Source organism: Lonchura striata, chromosome 3, assembly GCF_050655825.1.
Source record: "Lonchura striata isolate lonStrDom1 chromosome 3, ASM5065582v1, whole genome shotgun sequence".
In the NCBI taxonomy this organism is placed as follows: Eukaryota; Metazoa; Chordata; class Aves; order Passeriformes; family Estrildidae; genus Lonchura; species Lonchura striata.
In genome coordinates this window covers 43,116,415-43,136,460 of record NC_140705.1, presented here as the reverse complement: position 1 = coordinate 43,136,460, position 20,046 = coordinate 43,116,415, and the positions used below count along the sequence as shown (strand labels likewise).

Here is a 20,046-nt window from a genome sequence, read left to right as displayed (position 1 = left end):
TGCCTGTAATTGTTACTTGGTACTTCTGACTATTAGGGAATCAAATAACTTTGGATCAAGAGGTCCAAAGTTTGAGGCAGACAAGGAAAAGAAGTGCAGAATATTTTGGGAGGGTTTGTACTCTACATACCAAAAATTAAGAAGCCAGTCTCATAAGGCAACCTTCTCTTACGTTACTCCACATTAGCTGTGTAGCAACCTTAAGAGTCCTGGAGCTTGACAGAGTAATACTCTCTGACCTTTGCACAATGTGCTTTTAGAGTAGCAATCTTGCATTTGATCAGCATGTCACAGCAGTGTAAGGAAAATGTAATTCACAGTGATGGTCTTAAGAATTCATTTTACAGAAGCTGAGATAATTCATGGCTCCTGAGCCATCTGATGGGCCAGATAACCAGCCTAGGTAGAAGGTTTTCCTTTGATGGTTATGAAAATACAGAAATCTCTTACCAGTTATCCTTGTGCTTTTCTTTTTCTTTCCTTACTCCTTGATATATACTCTCAAGAGCATGTGCCAGTACATAGGTAATTTCTTTGGGAAGTATGAAAACTCCACCTGTTGCGATACTATATCCACATGAGACATACTGTAAGACTACCATTTTCAAGCCATTTCTTATTAGTGGGACTTTAAGGGAAAAACACACAATCCTTGCCCCTGTGGTTGAACAAATTTATTTTCTGCAGACAGTGGTTTCTGGATGACCAAAAAATTCAAGTAAATAAGAAATTGAAATATACTAGAGGGGGGGAAAAATACTTGTTGCGGTTAAATTTCAATATTTTACTTGTCTCCTTAGCATATGTGTGGTTTGCCTTCTGCAGCTTCTGCTATATTAAACTACTGCATCAACTGCAGATCAACAGTTAATATTTTTTAATTGTTAAATATAATTTGAATTACTTCAGTCCATTTGAAAAAGAAAATATAATAATATCTTTGATGCTTTTGTAATTTAGCATTTCTAAAAAATATGCCATTTTGGCTTTCAGACAGGTTCAGGAGATAGTAGGGGAGGCAGAACCTGTAATTTTATGTTATACTATTTGTTTTGTATTTAGCAATGTGAGAGAAAACTGAATGAGAATGAGATTGACCACCTGCTGATGTGACTGCTGACCGTGGCACAAAAGAATGGTAGATACAGAATTTTTCTTTGCAAACACAGTATTGCAAAGGTCCAAAAGAAGTATATCAAGCAGAAGTTAGGTTGAAAATACCTGCTCATAAACAAAGATCAAGTGCTGATCTTAATTCTTTGATTTCTTCCTTTGGGCTAAATCTTCCTTTCCTCTCTGAAGAAGTGGAGGTCCCATGAAGGAGGAACAATTCAGAAAGCTATGGAGGTCCAATGGTACTGCATAACTCTAGTCTGCAAACTAAGTGCTTTGAACATAATTTTTGTAAATGGTGACACATTGAGTGGTCATCTGTTAGGCCAAACCACTGGCCACACTCCTCCAAAGAGCAGAACTAAGGGAGGAAGAACAGACCAACATTGGTTCCTTCCTCTCCTAAAGCTGCTGGGAGTTTCATTTCCATGGATAACCATTATATAAAGCCTAGCTACTCAGGTTCACTATCAAGAGGGACTTAATTCACAATTTCATCATTGATTTTGGGAGAGATCTTTCCCTCAAAGTATTTTTGCAGAAGTGGTAGGTGTATAAAAATTGGAAAATAAAAATTATCCTCTTATCTGTTTGCTTTTTCAGTGTATCAAGGCTTATTTTTGTGCAAAACCTGGGAGGTGTTCTAGCAGTGGCGAACATCCGGGGTGGGGGCGAGTATGGAGAGACCTGGCACAAAGGTAAGGCAGTCAAAGCACAGGAACAAAACTGCAGGCTTAGCAATGAAAATTGCAACATTTTCTTTTCACTCCTTCCTCCTTTTGCATTTTACTTATTCTGCAAAAAGTAAATCTTTTTCCTTACTTACATGTTAGATCTGTATGTTTTCCAGTGTTAATCTCATAGTTTTCATCTATTTTCAGAGTATAAACTTTTCTATATTGTTTTTGCGTAATTTATGAATAGACTTTTTTTTTTTAATATTTGATGAATGTGACTGGAAAAATGTGTTCAACAAAAGGATTTTCAAGCACTGGAACAGGCTGCCCATGGAAGTGGCTGAGTCACCTTCCCTGGAGGTATTTAAAAGACACATAGATGTGTCTTAGGGACATGAGAGTGCTGAGTTGACAGCTGAACCTGATAATCTTAAAGGTCTTCTCCAACCTAAATGGTTCCGTGAATCTGTGACTGAAGTTCATATGAAAACCGTCAGCTCCAGAAGTGCATTCACATCATCCCCTCCAAGCTCTTGGCGTATCCAACTTGTAGGTAACCATTTGTCCTTCTAGGGTTTTTTTTAAGATGACTGTCATGCCACAGGGAAACTCAGTAAACACTGAAAAGCTCTGTCAATCTCTTTTCCCTTTTTCTTAACACTTTTGATGTATTTCTGTCCATGTTTTTCCCATCAAGTTCTTAATCTTAATCAGACAAACTGTCTTTGTCTACTTGCCTTATTGTTGACAACTGTCCACATTCCTCCACCAGGGGAAAAAGCTTGAAAAAGTCGTTCTTATCTCAGGAACATACCTATCCTTATTTAACCATGACACTTTAGTCATATTCCAAGAATCTGGCACATAAGTTGCTGGGAATGTTGTGAGCAAGGCAAACGTACCAAAACAGTGGTGCTTATGATCTAGCAATTTGCCATGGCAGTAATCCATAATATCTTTTTATCAGACAAAATGGTATTTCCAGATCATTGCATCTTGATTTTACTATTTCATCTCTGGTAAATTGTCTGGGTCATTTCCTCACAATTGAGTTAATTATGTAATAGGTTCATAAATAGAAACTGTATTTGCTTGCAGATACAGGATATTATTGCTGAAGATGAAATATCCTTCATTAATTTTAATTTGCAGATTGATTTGCAGTAGGTTTTAATAAAATTTATCTTAATGTGATAATGCTTCTTTGATCCACCTATTTCCTGCTTGATTTTGACCCAAGTCTTTTATTGCAGTTTGAAATAAAATATGTATCTGTTCTTTTTTAATTCCAGAAGCAATTACAGAAGTTTTTTTTTTCACTTAGGTTTAATTTTAAGTAGGATTCTGACCTTACACCAGCCTGGTGTTTTGAGCAAGGAGTAAGATCTATTTTTCCTTTATTGCCACCTGCTTGAAGACTTTTTTGTCATCCCAGTATGTCTCCCTTCAACAGTCTTGTTAATACAAGAACGATGTGTATTTGTTAAAAAAAAAAAAAAATACAAATGTATTGGTTTCAATTCTACAAGATCTTTTTGACTAAATGTCAGACTTATCCTGCTAAGCTTCTGTGACATAGAAACAAAGCAGCCATTGTAAACTGGTTGTCTAGGATCACTTGATGGAGATTGGAGATGAAGAGACACCTCCAGACTGTAACTCATCTCACTTAATTTAGGGTAAAAGTTAATTTAGGGTAAGTCCTGGAGGTTCCTGGATCATAGGGAGAACCTTAGGCAATCAGCCTGGAATAACCATCCAGCTTGTAAAGAAAGTAGAAGAAACTGGACTTCATTTCTGCATCCTATGAGCCCTGCTTGCCTGGCTGGGCCACTGCCTTTGCTACAGGAATGCAAGGATTTTCTTCCTAGTTCCCATTTCTTACTAGCATTTAATTTCCTGAGATTACCATGGTCTTTAGGTATGATAACATTTGAGGAGTATCTAGTTTTAGTCTCTTGCCAAACAACCAAGATTTGAATAACTGTGAGTTCTCTAAGCTGATATTCTTCTATTAAAATAATTGAAAGATTGTAGGGAAAACCATCCTTTTCCTTCCCTATCCCACCCTGCAATTTTTTTTTTTTTTCAGACCTGGAGATCTTATCAATGATGTCATCAGAACCAACGTTTTCTGTCATTATTTGTTCCCTTATACATCTGATGACATTTGGAATTTCATTCAACATGATGGCAGTATCTTAAGCATTTTCATATTGAAAGTTAATTAATAAAATTTCAAAGCAAGATGCAACTCGGAGAGCTTTATATCATCTGGTTTGAAAACAACTAATAGAAAAAAGAGTAAATTACTCGCCACATATTATATATCCAGGAAATTAGAAGTGCTTATTTTATATAGCCTATTTTATAAGCGGAATCTTTATTGCCTTAAGAAACTGTCACTGAGTTTAAGGATGTTAGAGTCCCATTAGCTCAAACCTCAAGTGTGTTGTATATGGTCATTTTGTATATATTTTGCTGTGCAAAGCTTTTAGCTTTCCTTTCACTGGTTAGGAACATTACCTGGCACTTTCTCCACAGTATAGGTATGTATTATTCAGAGTTTCTGAAAGCATCAGAGTTATTGACAGAACCATCTTACAGCCTCTCAATGTTGACAGAATCTTTCATTTTTGCTGTTTTTCTAAGCTGCATCAATTATTAAAATATTCATGAAATTGGAATTGTTCCCAGGTATTTTTGGACACATGTTTTTCTGAAGAGATGGTATCAAAAGGATTTTGTGGTATCAATTGATTTGTTTTGTTTCCGTGCTAGGTGGTATCTTGGCCAACAAACAAAATTGCTTTGATGATTTTCAGTGTGCTGCCAAATACCTCATCAAGGAAGGCTACACATCCCCAAAGAAGCTGACTATTAATGGAGGCTCAAATGGGGGCCTCTTAGTTGGTAAGAACTGCTTGTCTATTTCTCAGATTTGGTGCTGGGCTTATTAAAGTAACCAGACAGAAATTGATGAGATCTGCCAGTATGTCAGTGCATTAATATATACCAGATGTTAAATATGTACAGTAGTACTTCATTTGCTGTTTGCACAGGACATTGGAATTTTGCAGTGTCTTGCAAAGGCTGTTAAAAGCCACACAATCTAGTGTGGTAAGAGTTAACCTTGTGGTAGAATCACACAGAAAGTAAGAGTGGCTTAAAAAACATGGTGATTTTTTTTTTATCTTTCTTTCTTCAGGTTAACCATTACAAAGTTACCACTGAACTATTAATTCATATAGCACTGGGAAACTGTGTGTGGTCTTTTAAGTGTATCATGTTCATTTAAAATTCACTGCTGTATTCTTAAATTCAAGGAAATTAATAGCCTCCTCTTAAAGAAAAGTCTTGTCACAGAAAGATCTCTTTCTGAACAGTCTAAGAGTTACAAAATACATTTCTGATAAGATCCCTATCTGAAGGCATCTGAAAGTAACAGTAGAAAAAAGAAGGTGATTTTTTATGCAATTTTGAAAGGAAAAGGAGGCACAAAGTAAATGTATCAGGGTCTGTTTGCCTTTTTGAAGCAGCATGAAAGGTGACAGTATGACAGATTTGAGCTACTTACATGAAAAGGAGGTAAAAAAGGCACCTCAAGTTCATAAACCACTGAATTACGGAAAACAAGCAGTTTTCCTGGGCCTACTCTGCTTGCTCTTGTTTTTGTATTCATCTGCTGCTCTATACTGACTCTGTTGATTTTATTCTGCTTTTCAGTGAATTGGCATCCAGCATAAGAAAAAGGATTTGGAATTACACAGCTCTTTGGTCTAAGCCATCTTGGCTAGACCTGCATTATTATTTTTAAAAAGCAATTGTTTTAAAGATCAAGTAACAAGTACTTGTAAAGCTGTATTTTGGGTTTTGCTTATATGCTTCTCAATAACAAGTGGCAGAAGGTGTTTCTGCATTTAAAATAGAAATGGGTGAATATGATAAAGGATTAAAGGGTTTGTACTCCCATTTGGAATGCAAGCATTACACAAGTCAGTTTTATGTTGGGCCTAAATATATAGTTGGAAATACAATTAAACTTTGCATATATTACATTTCTTCTGAAAATACTTTATCGTTATGTGGACTTCACTTCAGTCAGGATGAGATTCATCCTACCCAGCTTCAGTAAGAAAACCCCCTGGATTACTTCCTGAATATTCAGCTGGGCTCCTTGTGTCAATAAGGGGAAGCAAATGACAACTTCAGGAAGTACATCATTCTGGTAGGAGACAGGTGTTAGGAATCTAGACCTCCCTGCTCTAAAAAATCTTGTTAGAATCCTTCCCTTGAATTTACTGGTAGATTACAGTAAATCCAGAAGTCCAGCAGGATTTCTATGCTCTTGATGAGCCAGGTAGGGATTTTCCTTGACCGAGGTGAATTCAGGAAATTCCTATAAGGTCTTTTTTATCAAAGCAGAAGTAAATTTTGCAATAGTTGCTGATGCAGCATTAGAGATCCTAACTCATCCTGTAGGTTCAAGGACCCACTGCCAGATTTTCTTTGTTCTTATTTATTGAAGAAAAAGCTGACAAGGAAGAATATTGTCACTCTTCCAAAAAACTGTTTTCTTTCAGTCAGAATAGCAGGAGGTGTCTCTGAGGACTGCAGAGCCCTGAGCTCATCTTGCCTCATTCAACTGCAAAACAAGACTTCCTTGTCCTGCAGTGTGATCCCCAAGCTAAGCAGAGCAGCACAGCTGTGAGCTGAAAACCTCTGTGCAAGTGCAGTGTTTGACCTCTCACGTTTGCCTAGACAAAACCAATTCTGACATTTTGAAGGCTTATTTTCATACTGAATATAAAGCTCAAAGTTATGTATAGGGGCATAAAATTCACAAATAAATTGTTGTTCCAAATTACACTTTATTAATGCATATCATTATTGTGGCTAATTGAAAAGGTGCAGTGTGCATGGATGAGTGTCTCCATAGGTGAATTCTCACTGAAGTAACTACTTAAGGAACTAGCAAGAAGCAATTTCTTCCAAAATCCTGAGCAACAGACAGTGCTTCAGGAGACACTCTGAAATAAAGAATATTAAAACAAAATGTTATGGTAGTTGTTCTGACTTTTGTTCCTACCACAATACCATTTATGTTCATAAAAGAAGATAGCTTGAAGAGGAGGAATCTGATCTTTGTGTTAAAACCTAGAGATCTTTTACATAGCATCTTTTTAATATGTACCTTATGGAAATGACTCATAAATAAGGAAGAGTTAGCAGAGTTGCATATCAGAGATGACCAGAAGTAAAATTTCATTTTTCAGAAAGTAAAAATCATGTTTAAATGAAGAAAATAGGATATAGTGTAAACTCTTGGCAGGGACAGACAGGAGACTGATGAGAAAATTGCTTTCAATATTAAGATTAGCAATGACATTTTTCTATGCACATCAGAGGCAGGAAGCTGGCCAGATGATCTGTGGGACTTGCAGGTTAGTGAGATGAAAAAGGAGCATCAAAGAAAATTAATTGCAAATCAGAACAACTAAATGGTCTGTTTGTATTGATGTTCCCTCCTGAGGAGAGGGTTGGAGGTTCCCTGCACCAGTCTGTCTTCATGGGGAGTATTCTGGGGAGATCCAGTTGAAGCATCAGCAGGAAAGTTTCAGACTGAATCAATCCAGTGAAAAGCAGTGTGTTGCCAGGACCAGATGGTGCATGTGCAGGATCCTAAGTGAACTCTGATATGAAATTGCAGGCTACTAAGCCTGAATGTCTGAGGAACAGAAGGGGGCAAGTGTAATGCCAAGATTTAAATGTTTCGTGGCGATCCACAAGCTGCAGCTGAGTAAATCTGACTTCTCTAATGGGCAAGCTAGTTGAAACCAATAAATAATAGCTGACATAAAAGAAAGAATTCTGCAGGCTGAAGTTGCAGCTTTCAAATGTATTAGAGTTATCTGAAGGAATCAAGCTACATATGGGGCTTGTAACAGTGATTTAGGTGAGGAGCTATTCTTGGATTTTCAAAAGCTGTGAAAGAAAGTCCTTGCTGAGCTGGAAGCAAAGTCATGTCATAGCAATGTCATGGTTAGCAGGAGGCAAAGAGTGGCGATAATCAATCCATTTTCACAATGGACTAAAACAAAGGAGATAAGAATTTGGGAAAGATTATACCTACATGTGGATGCACAGTGAATAGTTCTGAATTAAGGGATTCTGGGATCTATTGTAGTAGCTATGTGATGATTTCAGTGCTCTTATTTCTTAAAATTCAAAAAAGGCAGGGGAATTTGTAAAATCACCAGGGAAAAGGTTTAAATCAAGAAACAGCAATTGGAATTGAAGAACTTACAAGATATGATGAACACTGGATGAATAAACAGTAAGAGAGGAAACAGTTGTATTTACAGAGGATATGTGTTTTGATAGCTTTTTTATAGGATGGCTGAAGATAACTCCAACTCAGAGAAAACGGAAATAACTAGTTAACCAGATTATAATTTATAGGAGAGATCTCCCAGTTGCCACTCTTATACACTGAACACTGAGCTTGATGGGCCTACTGCAGTTATTTTTAAAATATATGAAGCAAGCATTAGTCTTAAAGAAATTGTCCCTTCCAGTTGTAGGAATATAAAAAATGTAAAACAAGAAAATACAGCACCAATTCATTTTGTTAATTTGAAGTTATTCCACTGTTCTGTAACCATCTGCTTTTATCAAGACCCTTTTCTTATGGGTTTACATAGTAGTAATGGAAGACAATTTTCATCAGCAAATGGAGGGCTTTTGATCCTTAATGCCCTTTTCTTTCTTGAGACTAGTATTAAAAGTTTAAACAGCGAATGGTTTAGGTACCTTCAGTACAGTAGTTCAAAATTTCACATGCTTTACAAGTTCATTTCTCCTTCAGTCCCAATTTGGTGGTTTGAAAGGAAGTTTTCATAATCATATTTGGTGTCTGAAGAGCACAGAAATGGTTCTTAAGTTCTTTTGAACATACCATTTTTCAGAATTAACGTTTTTTATCCATTTGTGTATTTGCTTACAGTTTTGCTTGAAAGTCTATTTGACTTCATATTCACTGACAGCCTGCTCCCAGTACAAGTTAGTAGTGAATCTTTTACTGTTGAACTTAATTCTTTAAGATCTGAATACTAATGGAATTGTTTCCCTGCTGAAGCTGCCTGTGCTAATCAGCGCCCTGACCTGTTTGGTTGTGCCATTGCCCAAGTGGGAGTGATGGACATGCTCAAATTCCACAAGTACACCATCGGCCATGCTTGGACCACGGACTATGGTTGCTCCGACTGTAAGGAGCAGTTTGAATGGCTGCGCAAGTAAGTGCCTTTAAATACTTCCTGTGGTTATAAAACATGTAGTCTGCTCAACAGTTTCTAGTTGTCATGATCAATATCTATTCTAGTGATTACTTCATCCTTTCCCACACTGAATTTGGGGAGTTCAGCATTCCCTTACTAGTCAGTTTTGAATCAAAGACTGTCTTCAACACCTTGTTGAATCAAGTGGTTCTGTTTTCAAAGACCTTGTTCTCCTAGCAGCTTTTAACAGTTCATAAGGTTTTTTTTCTGAATAATGACTCTTTTAGGCTATTGCAACAGAATATTCTCAAGTGGATCACTACATAAATTGTATTTTTTACCATGAGGGAGACATAGTCACCATTGTGAATTGTATTATACAATGTGGGTTGGATTTGTAGGAATTGAATGGCACTAGACCATAATAAGGTCTTAATTAATTTCTCAGCTTCTGTTGAGAGTCTCAATTTCCGTTTCCAGCAGGATGGATCCTGCTATGGACTTGACAGGTTTTGCTTCAGTTTCCCTCCCGGCTTCTGATATTTTGGACATTCCTGTGAGATGTATGCATACACCTCTCTTGAAAATAAAGAAATGTACTTGCTTCACATTTCAGAGCCAGAGATCTGTGGCCACTACTACGTGTCAGTTGCCATTAGCACAATTCTGATTAATGTAACTGAGCACTGTTGTATTCTGAGTACTAACAAATGCCACTGTGATGGTTTCAGTAAGAAAGGACCTTCTTGTTGGGTCTTGAGGAAGAAGATATGGAAACATTTGTGTGTTTTTTCTCAGGTACTCTCCACTTCACAATGTCAAACTACCAGAAGAAGATGGCATCCAGTATCCCTCCACACTGCTTCTCACAGCAGACCACGATGACCGTGTGGTCCCTCTGCATTCTCTGAAGTTCATCGCTACCCTGCAGTACATTGTGGGCCGAAGCAGTAAACAAACCAATCCACTTCTCATCCATGTTGACACCAAGGCTGGGCATGGAGCAGGAAAGCCAACTGCTAAAGTTATAGAAGAAGTGTCAGATATGTTCGCTTTTGTAGCACGATGTCTAAATCTTGAGTGGATTGAATAGGAAAAATGCTTATTACTGTCTCCTTTAGAAAACAAGGGCTTTAACATTTAAGAACAGCCACACTACTACTTGGTGTAGTACTTACATTTAAGAACTGCAGTTTAATATTTTATTGATCCAATCTGCTATGAAGTTTTGATCTGTGCTTCCCTCTTTTTGGTATTTCTTTGATTTTTTTTTTCTACTGCATTCCAAACTCCATTTTGAAAAGCATGTTCAAAAAAATAGCTGAGCTATTCTCAGTACTGGTGTGAAAATGTAGATTTCAAAATTAGTGCTATTTGAGCTTATTTCCTGTAAGCAATTTTAATGTATTTCACCTCTAAACATATCCAGATCATTTGTAATTAAATGTAAGTACTGTTCACATACAAGATCTCTGAGCATATTTTATTTACACAATAATTTATTTAAGAATGTAAACGGAAGGTGTTCAGTGATAACCAGGAAAAACTGAAGAGACAGTAATCCAGTTACATCAAATATTATTAAAAAGCTTGTATTGCATTCTGTTCATAAACGTGTTACAGTCTATAATAATGATTTTGCTAAATTGTTCTTTCTTTCCAAAGAGACTTCAAAATGTCACCAGTGTTCTCTTCTGCCATTTTATTTCTACACAGAAGAGAAGACTGGAGGCTGAAAAACTTGATGAAATCTTAGGTTCTCATTGTAATCTCAGTCAAGCTATACAGATACTCTCCAACAACCCATGTGAAATTATTTCTTCAACTGTTTCTGAAGAGTAGACCAGGCACTGATTTAAATAAATGAACAAAACATAACACAAAACAAAATAGAAAACCCACCCCAACCCAAAGGCACAGCTTTGTCCAGATTACTCAGGTTCAGTTTTTTTCTGATGCTCCTCACAGGACATTCTCTAACAAAGCAAAATCTGAACATGCATATATAACTTAGTTTTGGCTACAAAACAGCAAGAGCTTGTAGTCAGACTCCCCGGTTGATTTGACATAGGCATATTATTTGAACTGCCATTTTTCCCATCTAGGCTGTAGAGCTGTAAAGTAGATGTGAGTATTTGCCTACTATTTAATCTCTGATGCACTGCAGGAATTACAGTTTGATTTGCAGTGGAAAAAAGTATTCTATCAACTATTATTAGTCTTGTTGCCCCTCCAGAAGACATCACTGTTTCTCATTTTTGGATGAACTGATCTAGTATTACAGAATCATGCTTGTCATCACATTCATACTTAGACCCTAAGGACTGTATTTTAACTCTGGGCTCAGGAGTTTCATCTCTAAACAAACAATGTCTTGGTGCAGGAAGAGCAAGGAGTGGTATTCAAAAGTGAAGGAGATGCTCTAAAGAGCAGCAAAAAAAAAAATAAATTTGTACTAGAGTCACTCTGTGTTTCCCTCATGATCTGGACTTCTTTTATTCTCTTTGGAGTCCAGGAACAATCATGCTTATTATGTATGGCTAATTTGACTTTAGGAGAAAATAAAAAACTATTTCTGCTTTCATATGAAATACCATATTTAAAATCTGTATGTGATCTGGGGTTTATTGTAAATGCAGGCGAACCCAATGGGAAGAAATAACGATGTCTGACTCAATTCGGAAGGCTGAATGATTTCTTTATTATAACTATGCTAAAATACATTAATATACCATATAAAAAGGAAGATACTAAAACTACATACTACTTTCTCTCCACAACTCGTGACCCTCTCTCGAGAGTCCACACACAGGTGGATTGGATTGGACATCAGGCTCAAACAATCCTCACCAGAATCCAATCAAGCACTCACTCCAGGTAAACGATTCTCCAAATACATTCCACATCGGAAAAACAAGGAGCAGAAATAGAAATTGTTTTCTATTTCTTTAATTTCTCTCTGTGCACCTCTATGAAAAATCCTGAGAGTGAGAGAAATGTGCTTGCCACATATCACCCTTTCTGTATAAATTAAAAAAACCCCTGCATTTGCAGTTATTCTGCAGGGCCCTTGCAAAGAAAGCAAATACATCTCAAGAGGTTCCCTTATCAATTTGCTAGTTATCAATCAGAAGCCAAATCAAATGCTGATGTGGAATGTTCAAAGAGATCCTTTACCTGCAATAACATATATCAAATCTCTAAAACAAAACTTACAATATAAAAACCCAAACAATAATGAAAAGAATGTTCAAATCCCAAAGTCCAAACACCTGAGTCTCGGGAGATGTGTCCATCGAGTGGAGATGTTGATCTTGACATCCTTAAAAATCCTTCTCAGTCCTGAAACAGAACAACTGAAGAAAGTCCAAACAACAATGAACAAACCTATAAAAAAAAAACCAAATGAACCGCCAAATGTGACATCATCTAATTATCAAACACCAAAACACCTTTTCCGTGCAAAAACCATCACCAAATTCAAAAAACTCAGAAAATCTCTGAAATGCCATGGCCAAAGCTTTGAAATCAACCACTTTCTTTCTTGTTTCTTATTTTTTTCAACCATCTCTATTTAACTAATCTTAAATCTAATTCCAGTGAATTGTTTTTGTTAATCTTGGAATCAGAATGCCCAGCAAGCAGCAGGCTTTAAGACCCTGCGGAGCTGGTGTCCCCGGTCCATGTGGGCGGAACACAGACCCCAAACCCGGCCGTGGCGGGCGCGGGGGCCCGGGGGGCTGGACCAAGAAGAACGCTGCTCCCCGGAAAGGCTCTGAACTTCCTAACTCGCTGTCGCGGCAGCCGCAAAGAGGCGCCGGGCAGCGCCAGGGAACAGGCTGGGAGGGGACGCCGAGCCGAGCGGAGGCGGCGGGGCGAGGGGCTCTGCTTCGAAGGCGGCGGGGCGGGCTGGGATCTCCCCCGGCATCACAGCTCGCACCACGAGCACGCTCCGTCGCTGCAGGAGCCGTGGCCGCCGGCTCCGAGGCCGGCCCGGGCGCGGCCAGGGCGGCGTCTCCGCGGTGGGTGCTTCCCTCGGCTCCGCCGGGGCAGACAAGGCACTGAGGCTGCGGGCCGGCTCCACCTCCTCCGTAGGAGCAGGCTTCTCTTGCAGGGAGGCAGAGAAAAACATCTGAGCCCCGGAGAAGGGCTCTCCCCACAGCGAAGATTCCTTGAGCAAGCTGGTCTCTGTCCGGCCATGACGGGGGGCTGAAGGGCCCCGCTGGGTGCAGGGGACTCCCCCCGCCCTCTGCAGACGTGCTCATTGGGATCCATCTCCGGACTAGCCGAAAAAGCTGTATAAAAACTTCGCGTATCCAGAGTCTGGGAAATCTTGCGCGCAGCGTTCCTTGAGGAAGAAAACAGAGCTTTCCAAGCCTCTGGGTTCAGGGCAAAAGCCAAGCTCCTGAAAAAAACACGAGTGTCTGCAAATTCAAGAAACTCCAACAAATCATCGTCGGACACAGTCTCTCCAATAGATCCGAGCCAAATCTCTCCAGACGGTATATATAAGCTGATCCTCACAATAAAAATCTGCGTCCAAGTCATCAGACATCTCTTCCCAAAGTTAAGGTCCACCCCAGGTCAGGGCAGTATTATAATCAGAAAATCGGTACCTTTTCAAAGGCAGGCAGAGGCGTCCGATTACGGCAAACTGCTCGGGGCTGCACCTGGTCCTATGGAGAGGGTTTCCACGGTGTCTTACATCCTCCGATCCCTCGCAGGGACTTCGGACAAGCCTTTTCAAGAGGGTTCACCTCCTTTCCCGTGTTAAATCACGGCTGTGGGCCGATCCAGGTCCTGGTTCTTCATCCAACGTTCGGGGTCACCGCTTACTGTAAATGCAGGAGAACCCAATGGGAAGAAATGACGATGTCTGACTCAATTCAGAAGGCTGAATTTCTTTATTATAACTATACTAAAATACATTAATACACCATATAAAAAACAAGATACTAAAACTACATACTACTTTCTCTCCACACCTCGTGACCCTCTCTCGAGAGTCCACACACAGGTGGATTGGATTGGCCATCAGGCTCAAACAATCCTCACCAGAATCCAATCAAGCACTCACTCCAGGTAAACGATTCTCCAAACACATTGCACATCGGAAAAACAAGGAGCAGAAATAGAAATTGTTTTCTTTTTCTTTAATTTCTCTCTGTGCACCTCTATGAAAAATCCTGAGAGTGAGAGAAATATGCTTGCCACAGGGGTTAATTTGGGATCCACAAGTATGAGAGTTGTTTGCAAGATACTCTGTAAACTTTTGCACTCTGATCACAGCATTAAATAATAAGAATAGAGAGTTGAGGGATGGCTGATTTTTTTTCCTTCCAGACTGTGAAAATGAGGTACAGATTCAGCAGATTCAGCCCCTTTTCCCAGAGGTATATGAACTGCTTTCTTTGATCATCTAGAAATTTTCAACAGCTTTCCCACGTGGCAGAAACAAAGCATATGAAGATGTGCCATCTCCATTTGAAATACTCATAGATTCATAGTTGTGGCATGTAGCTTTCTATTGAATTTATAGTTTCTGTCAAGAGGGCAGTACCCAGTTCACCTCTGATACAGAGCTTTGCAGGATAGGGTGTGTGAAAACATGGTCCTCAGACATTCAAGAAATAGAGCTGAACTGTGTCAATGTATTAAATTGCAAATACCTGAGTACAGCCAGCTCAGTCATCTCTAGGTCTGTTCCTAAAAATGCTTTTCTATGTTCTCCAGTTGCTCAAGCACAAAACTTCTGGCACAGCTTAAAAGTAACTCTTTTTATTCCTGGAGCCTTCTGTTGAAACTGAGTTCCCCGAATGACTCAGTGTCATGACAGATGACCCATAATCTGGGAACTTTGGAAACAAACATTTCTCGGAGTGACAATCAGTAGTACTGAAAGTGGAGCTACTTGCTGGAGACACCACTCACAAAGTAAATGTTCCAGAGTATTTCTTGTGGCATGCTGGGGTAAGTATTGGAAAGGCATTGTGTTTCTGTAACAGGGTCATCATGTCAACATTTATTTGATCTTAATCAGCTGTGCCAAGTTCAGGATGCAGGTGCCAAAAAAAATGGTGTTGCAAAGCTGTCCTGTTATCTGAGTTGCTGCTTTTGAGGCAGACAGGGTCATATTCCAGCTGGAATCTGTAATTAAGTCTGAGCGAGTAATGCTCTTGTAATATAGTGGGATTTCAACCTTTGGGGTTTTGCTTAAATAGACCTGGAGCCAAACCATTCCTGCTGTATAAAACATAATGAAATTTCTGTTAGTCTAGTTTCAAGGTTATTTTCACTATAGTGGAAATGCTATTTTATGAAGATGCTCTTGTGCTTTATGGTGTCTATTTCCAGTGTGTGAAGCAAAATTCACAAGCTGGGCAAGGTAACCTACCAAATATCTGCTTTTTCAAAACCACCTTAGAAAAATAAATACTGATGTTTTGCACCAAGATCCAAGCCCCCAAAAAAGCCTCGTAAGAGGCTTATGTTACATGAAGAAAAATCTGGTTTTATGTGAAAATAAATGAACTTTTTACATAATTCTTCTAATAGTCTTCACAACTAATGTAAAGATATCTTAGTTGTCTTTCCTCCCATGAATGTACATTTGCATTACAGTTGATTTATGTGAAAAAGGTCAGAAATATTTTTAAAAGCTTATTTTTAAAAGAGAGATTTTAATTCCTTTGCATTGGAGTTAATTTACATTTTGATAGCTGCAAAAAAGATAGATATATAGATAGATCTATATGTGTGTATGTATGTACTGATTTCAGCTGGGAGCTGCACTCTATAGCCTAGGGATTGAAGAGGGCAGCTAGCCTGTGGGTATGTAAGAATAAAGGATGCTCAAGACAGAGTTTGGAGATAGATGCCTATCCCTGGCACCTAGAACTTCTGGAGCAGGATTTTCTTGACTCAGCTCTACTTTGCCATCTGTCTGTAGGAAGGCAGAAACATGGGCAGCAGTACTTCTGGATTCAGTATGGCAAGCAGCAGCTTTCAAAGATCAATGTTGCCAGGTCATTTATTTATTTTTAGCCTGAGGTTGCCCCTCAGGATTGCCTAAAGATCTGCTTATAGACTTCCTGACAGTCTCTCCTGTGACAGGGGTTTTCCAGCCTGAGTAGGATTTAGGGGGAGGGCCAAGAGAGGGATTTGGAAGCCAGACTTAATAAACAACCACACAATTTTCTGCCAAGCTGTTCTACTTCGAAAATTTAAGTAGACCACTTTTGTGTAATTGTCTCTTTGTCCAGATCTCTCAAAATATGGATAGGTCCTACTGATTTGAACAGCCAGATTTGGCAACGTGGTTCATTTTTCCATGTGTTAATTACTTCTGCCTTCAGATACGTGCTGGGAGGAAAGAAAAAAAAAAAAAACCAACCCCATTGCTTGGGCTTTTTTTAGCTTGTTCTTGCAGAAGAGTGATGTGGGGTAGCCTTCCAGTTCTCGTGTCCCTGAAGATAACTATAGTGTGTCCTCAAGATAACCTTATCCATTAATAGAAAATTCTGAATAAGCTTATATCCTCAGTGTATTCATGGGAGAGGAATCCTAGTGACAGAGTCCTTCAGTGGAAGCTGGACTAGCTACTGGCACAGAAATTTACTGAAATTCTGGACTAGCAGGCTCTGATTTGACTGTTTCTTCTAGTTTTCCATAAGAACAATTGAAAATTCAAGATTTAAAACCAAAACTAAGCATTAATGTATTAGTGAGAATCTCTTTTCTGAAGACATGCCTCTGCTTTGTTGCCAGGAGTAAGAGAGGCAAGGAACAAACTTGGTGCTCATGCCCTTACCCATTGCAGTGGAAATTTTGTGCTGAAAGTCTGAATAGCAAGAGTCAGTGTGTGGTGACTTCACCAAACATTTCCAGCTCCCACTGTTGATGCTGCATGGCAGCTGTAATCAGTGGATGGATAACATCCCTGCAAATGTGACATAACCAGCTGGCCATATGCTGCTCTGAAAACTGTTATTTGTGTTTAGGCACTACTTTCAATGCTTCCCAGGCCTTCTGTATGCAAAAATGAAGGTGCTACTATTCTTGAAGCCCCTAAGGTGTGGAGACATGCTGTTTTAAGCAAAATGTGTTCTAGGTAGCTATCTGATAGTGCAAACTAAGCTCTATAGCATATACAGGGCATTTCTAGGCCCAAAATATTATCTAATTTTTATCTTGGCCTCACTCTTAAAGTAGTGGGGAAATAATCAGAAAATGAGAAGTTCAGCAGTAGCACCTGAACTAATAAGAGGCAATATTTTCATTTAGTTCCTAGCACCATGATTTTTATGCTTCTTTTCTTTCTCTGTGAAGAGCTGTGTTTAACCTCTGACATCTCCTTAGCAGAACAGATGAACCTGAAGATACGTTGCATTTCAGTGATGCCATCAAATATATTCTGCATGGGACATTGAAAGTGTCAGAAGACAAGAGCAGCAGAAAAAAAAAAACAGTTTGCTTTGCCACCTAGCAGTTACTGAACAACCATGAACATACTAAGTAACAGAGGAGTTTATTCATTAGTTAGTTTTGCACCAGTTCAGGCAAACTTTTAGAGTTTGGGGAGTGCTTAGCTGGTGAAAAACTGTTATCCATGCTGATTTATTCTTTCAGGCCATTTCTGATGTGCAGCAAGAGTATGTCGTTGTGGCAGCAAGTGACAAAATGCTGTGACTTGGACTGTTGTTTCCTTCTTGAGGAAGAAACTGAATAAAGGGCTTGGGCATTTCACTCTTCAGTTTCCTTTGGAACAGTAACAGAAGCAGATCAACAATACTTATTGTCTTCTGATTGTTTTAAATGAACAGTGTCATGTCAAAGCAATAAAATGCGTTGTTTTCTGGTGGTACTGCTGTTTAAGAGGAAGCTCTGCTGTAGTATAATAAGATTTGTGATGTAGGTATGTGCAGATATTTCTTTCAGAAGCTGGGCCAAGCTGTTAAATACTTCCTACTTCATATATTTAGTGTCCATAATTAACTGCTTTTTGGTTTAGTTTAAAGCTTCTCAGCATTAAAACCATGTTTTCATCATAAGGGGCATAAAGCTGTAGATGTAAGACCATTGACAGGGGACCCAAGCTTCAGCTCCTGAATGGGTTACCTTTCATTTTGTGTCACTGAGTAGACGCAGGTAGAATCACAGAATGGTTTTGATTGGAAGGGACCTTAAAAATAATCTCGTTCCAACCACCCTGCTCTGGGCAGGGACACCTTCCACTAGACCAGGGTGCTCAGGATCCCATCCAATATGGTCTTGAACACTTGAAGAATGAGGCATTCAGAGCTTCTCTGGATGACCTGTTCCAGTGCCTCTGTGAAAGAGAAAACTTTAATCCTAATACCTAATCTAAACCTACCCTCTTCTGGTTTGAAGCCATTCCCCCTTGTCCTGTCAATACATACCCTTGTAAAAAGTCTCTCTCCATCTTTCTTGTAGGCTTCCTGCCTGTGAAAGGCTACAGTTAGGTCAGCCCAAAGCTGCTTTTTTCCATACTGAACTAGAAAAACTTCACATAACAGTAAAATAACCATAGATGATCACTGCCTGTAAATTGAAAGTCTTGAGAAACCTTTATGGTTGATTGTATGTAAACAAGCCTTCAGCTGTTATTTGAAATTAAAGGGATTACTTTTCCTAATTAGAGATGCTCACCTCTCCTTGAGCTTCAAGGAAGTACAGATCCAAATCTGAACTTCACAAGAGCACACATCACTCAAAATGCCTAAAAGCAAAAGCAGCTCTTGAAATTGCCTGTCTTTGCAATGTGGTTATCCTTCAGCAAAGCTTCAGCTGCCAAGGACAAACTGGAAAACATCCTCCTCTCACAGATGACACTCACTTACACAACAACCCAGTCATTAAATAGTTTGCTGCCATGGGCCTGCTGCCCATTCTTCCTGCCTGGTGGAGCCTTCCAGGGCCACTGTGATTGCCAGAGGAAGTCAAATGAGGGGGAGGAGTACCACATTTACAAAATTGCTTCCTAATAATGAGTTAGACAGTTATTAAGAACATTTCATTGGAGATTTTGGATTGCTTTCATTATTTTTGATACTTGTTTCCTGTAAGGATCCAATTAGTGGGAGATGCTGGGGGGTCCGTTCTCCCCCCTGCCCCTGCGAGGACAGAAAATCTCCTACCTGGCTCGCCATAATGAAACGCAGATGAAAAATTAAAACTACAATTTTAATAATTTTTGTAGGGAATGGTATGTTTATTTACAGCACTGTGGACATATGTGGGGACTTACTGTTTTTTAATGCATATGTGCATTTTTGAGAACTCTTGATCTTCTTTATTATTTCAACTAATTTTTATATGTATAGAATTTTACAATAGATTCATGTATATTTATTTTGTTGATTTTATGTTACACTTACAGCTAGTTACACTTGTACTTAGTTTTTGTTAGAAAGTACAGAAAGAACTCTTGGGTTACTTTGCTTAGTCTGATTTAAGGTTTGAGGAGTCTTTCTTATCTCTTCCTTAGCTGGGAGAACTTTGCTAGTGCTGTAGTTATTAGACTAAACAACTTATTTTACTTATGTTAGTAAGCTCAAAGTGGTACATTTTACTTAAATCTAAATGGATTTTTACTCTGTTAAATTTTTACTGTTTCACTTTCATCACTTTCACCACTTTCAAGACTTTCACGTTTCCAACTTTCACAACTTTTGCTTTTACTATCACTTTCACTACTTTCACTACTTTCACTACTTTCACTTTCACTACTTTAGCTTTTGCTTTCACTATTTCATTTGTCATTAGTTTCACTTTCACTTTCATATTATCTACTTTCACTTTCATTGTCACTTCTTTTGCTTTCAATTTTGCTTTCACAGCTTTCACTTTCACTTTAGCTTTCACAGATTTCACTTTCATTTTTGCCACTTTCACCACTTTTACCAATTTCAACTCTTTCAACACTTTCAACAGTTTCACAATTCCAACTTACACAGCTA

At 38.8% G+C, this 20,046-nt stretch overlaps 1 protein-coding gene across 1 annotated transcript in view; it reads left to right on the top strand.

Annotated features, from left to right (window-relative positions):
- The window catches only part of PREP (prolyl endopeptidase), an 83,361-nt gene extending 71,703 nt beyond the window's left edge, over positions 1 to 11,658 (top strand). Inside the window, exons 12-15 of the mRNA XM_021553809.4 lie at positions 1,717 to 1,811; positions 4,572 to 4,703; positions 8,929 to 9,085; positions 9,866 to 11,658. Of these exons, the coding sequence (XP_021409484.3) occupies positions 1,717 to 1,811; positions 4,572 to 4,703; positions 8,929 to 9,085; positions 9,866 to 10,160 (679 nt within the window). The 3' untranslated portion in view covers positions 10,161 to 11,658. The remainder of the gene's footprint in view (positions 1 to 1,716; positions 1,812 to 4,571; positions 4,704 to 8,928; positions 9,086 to 9,865) is intronic.
- The last annotated feature ends 8,388 nt before the right edge of the window (positions 11,659 to 20,046 follow it).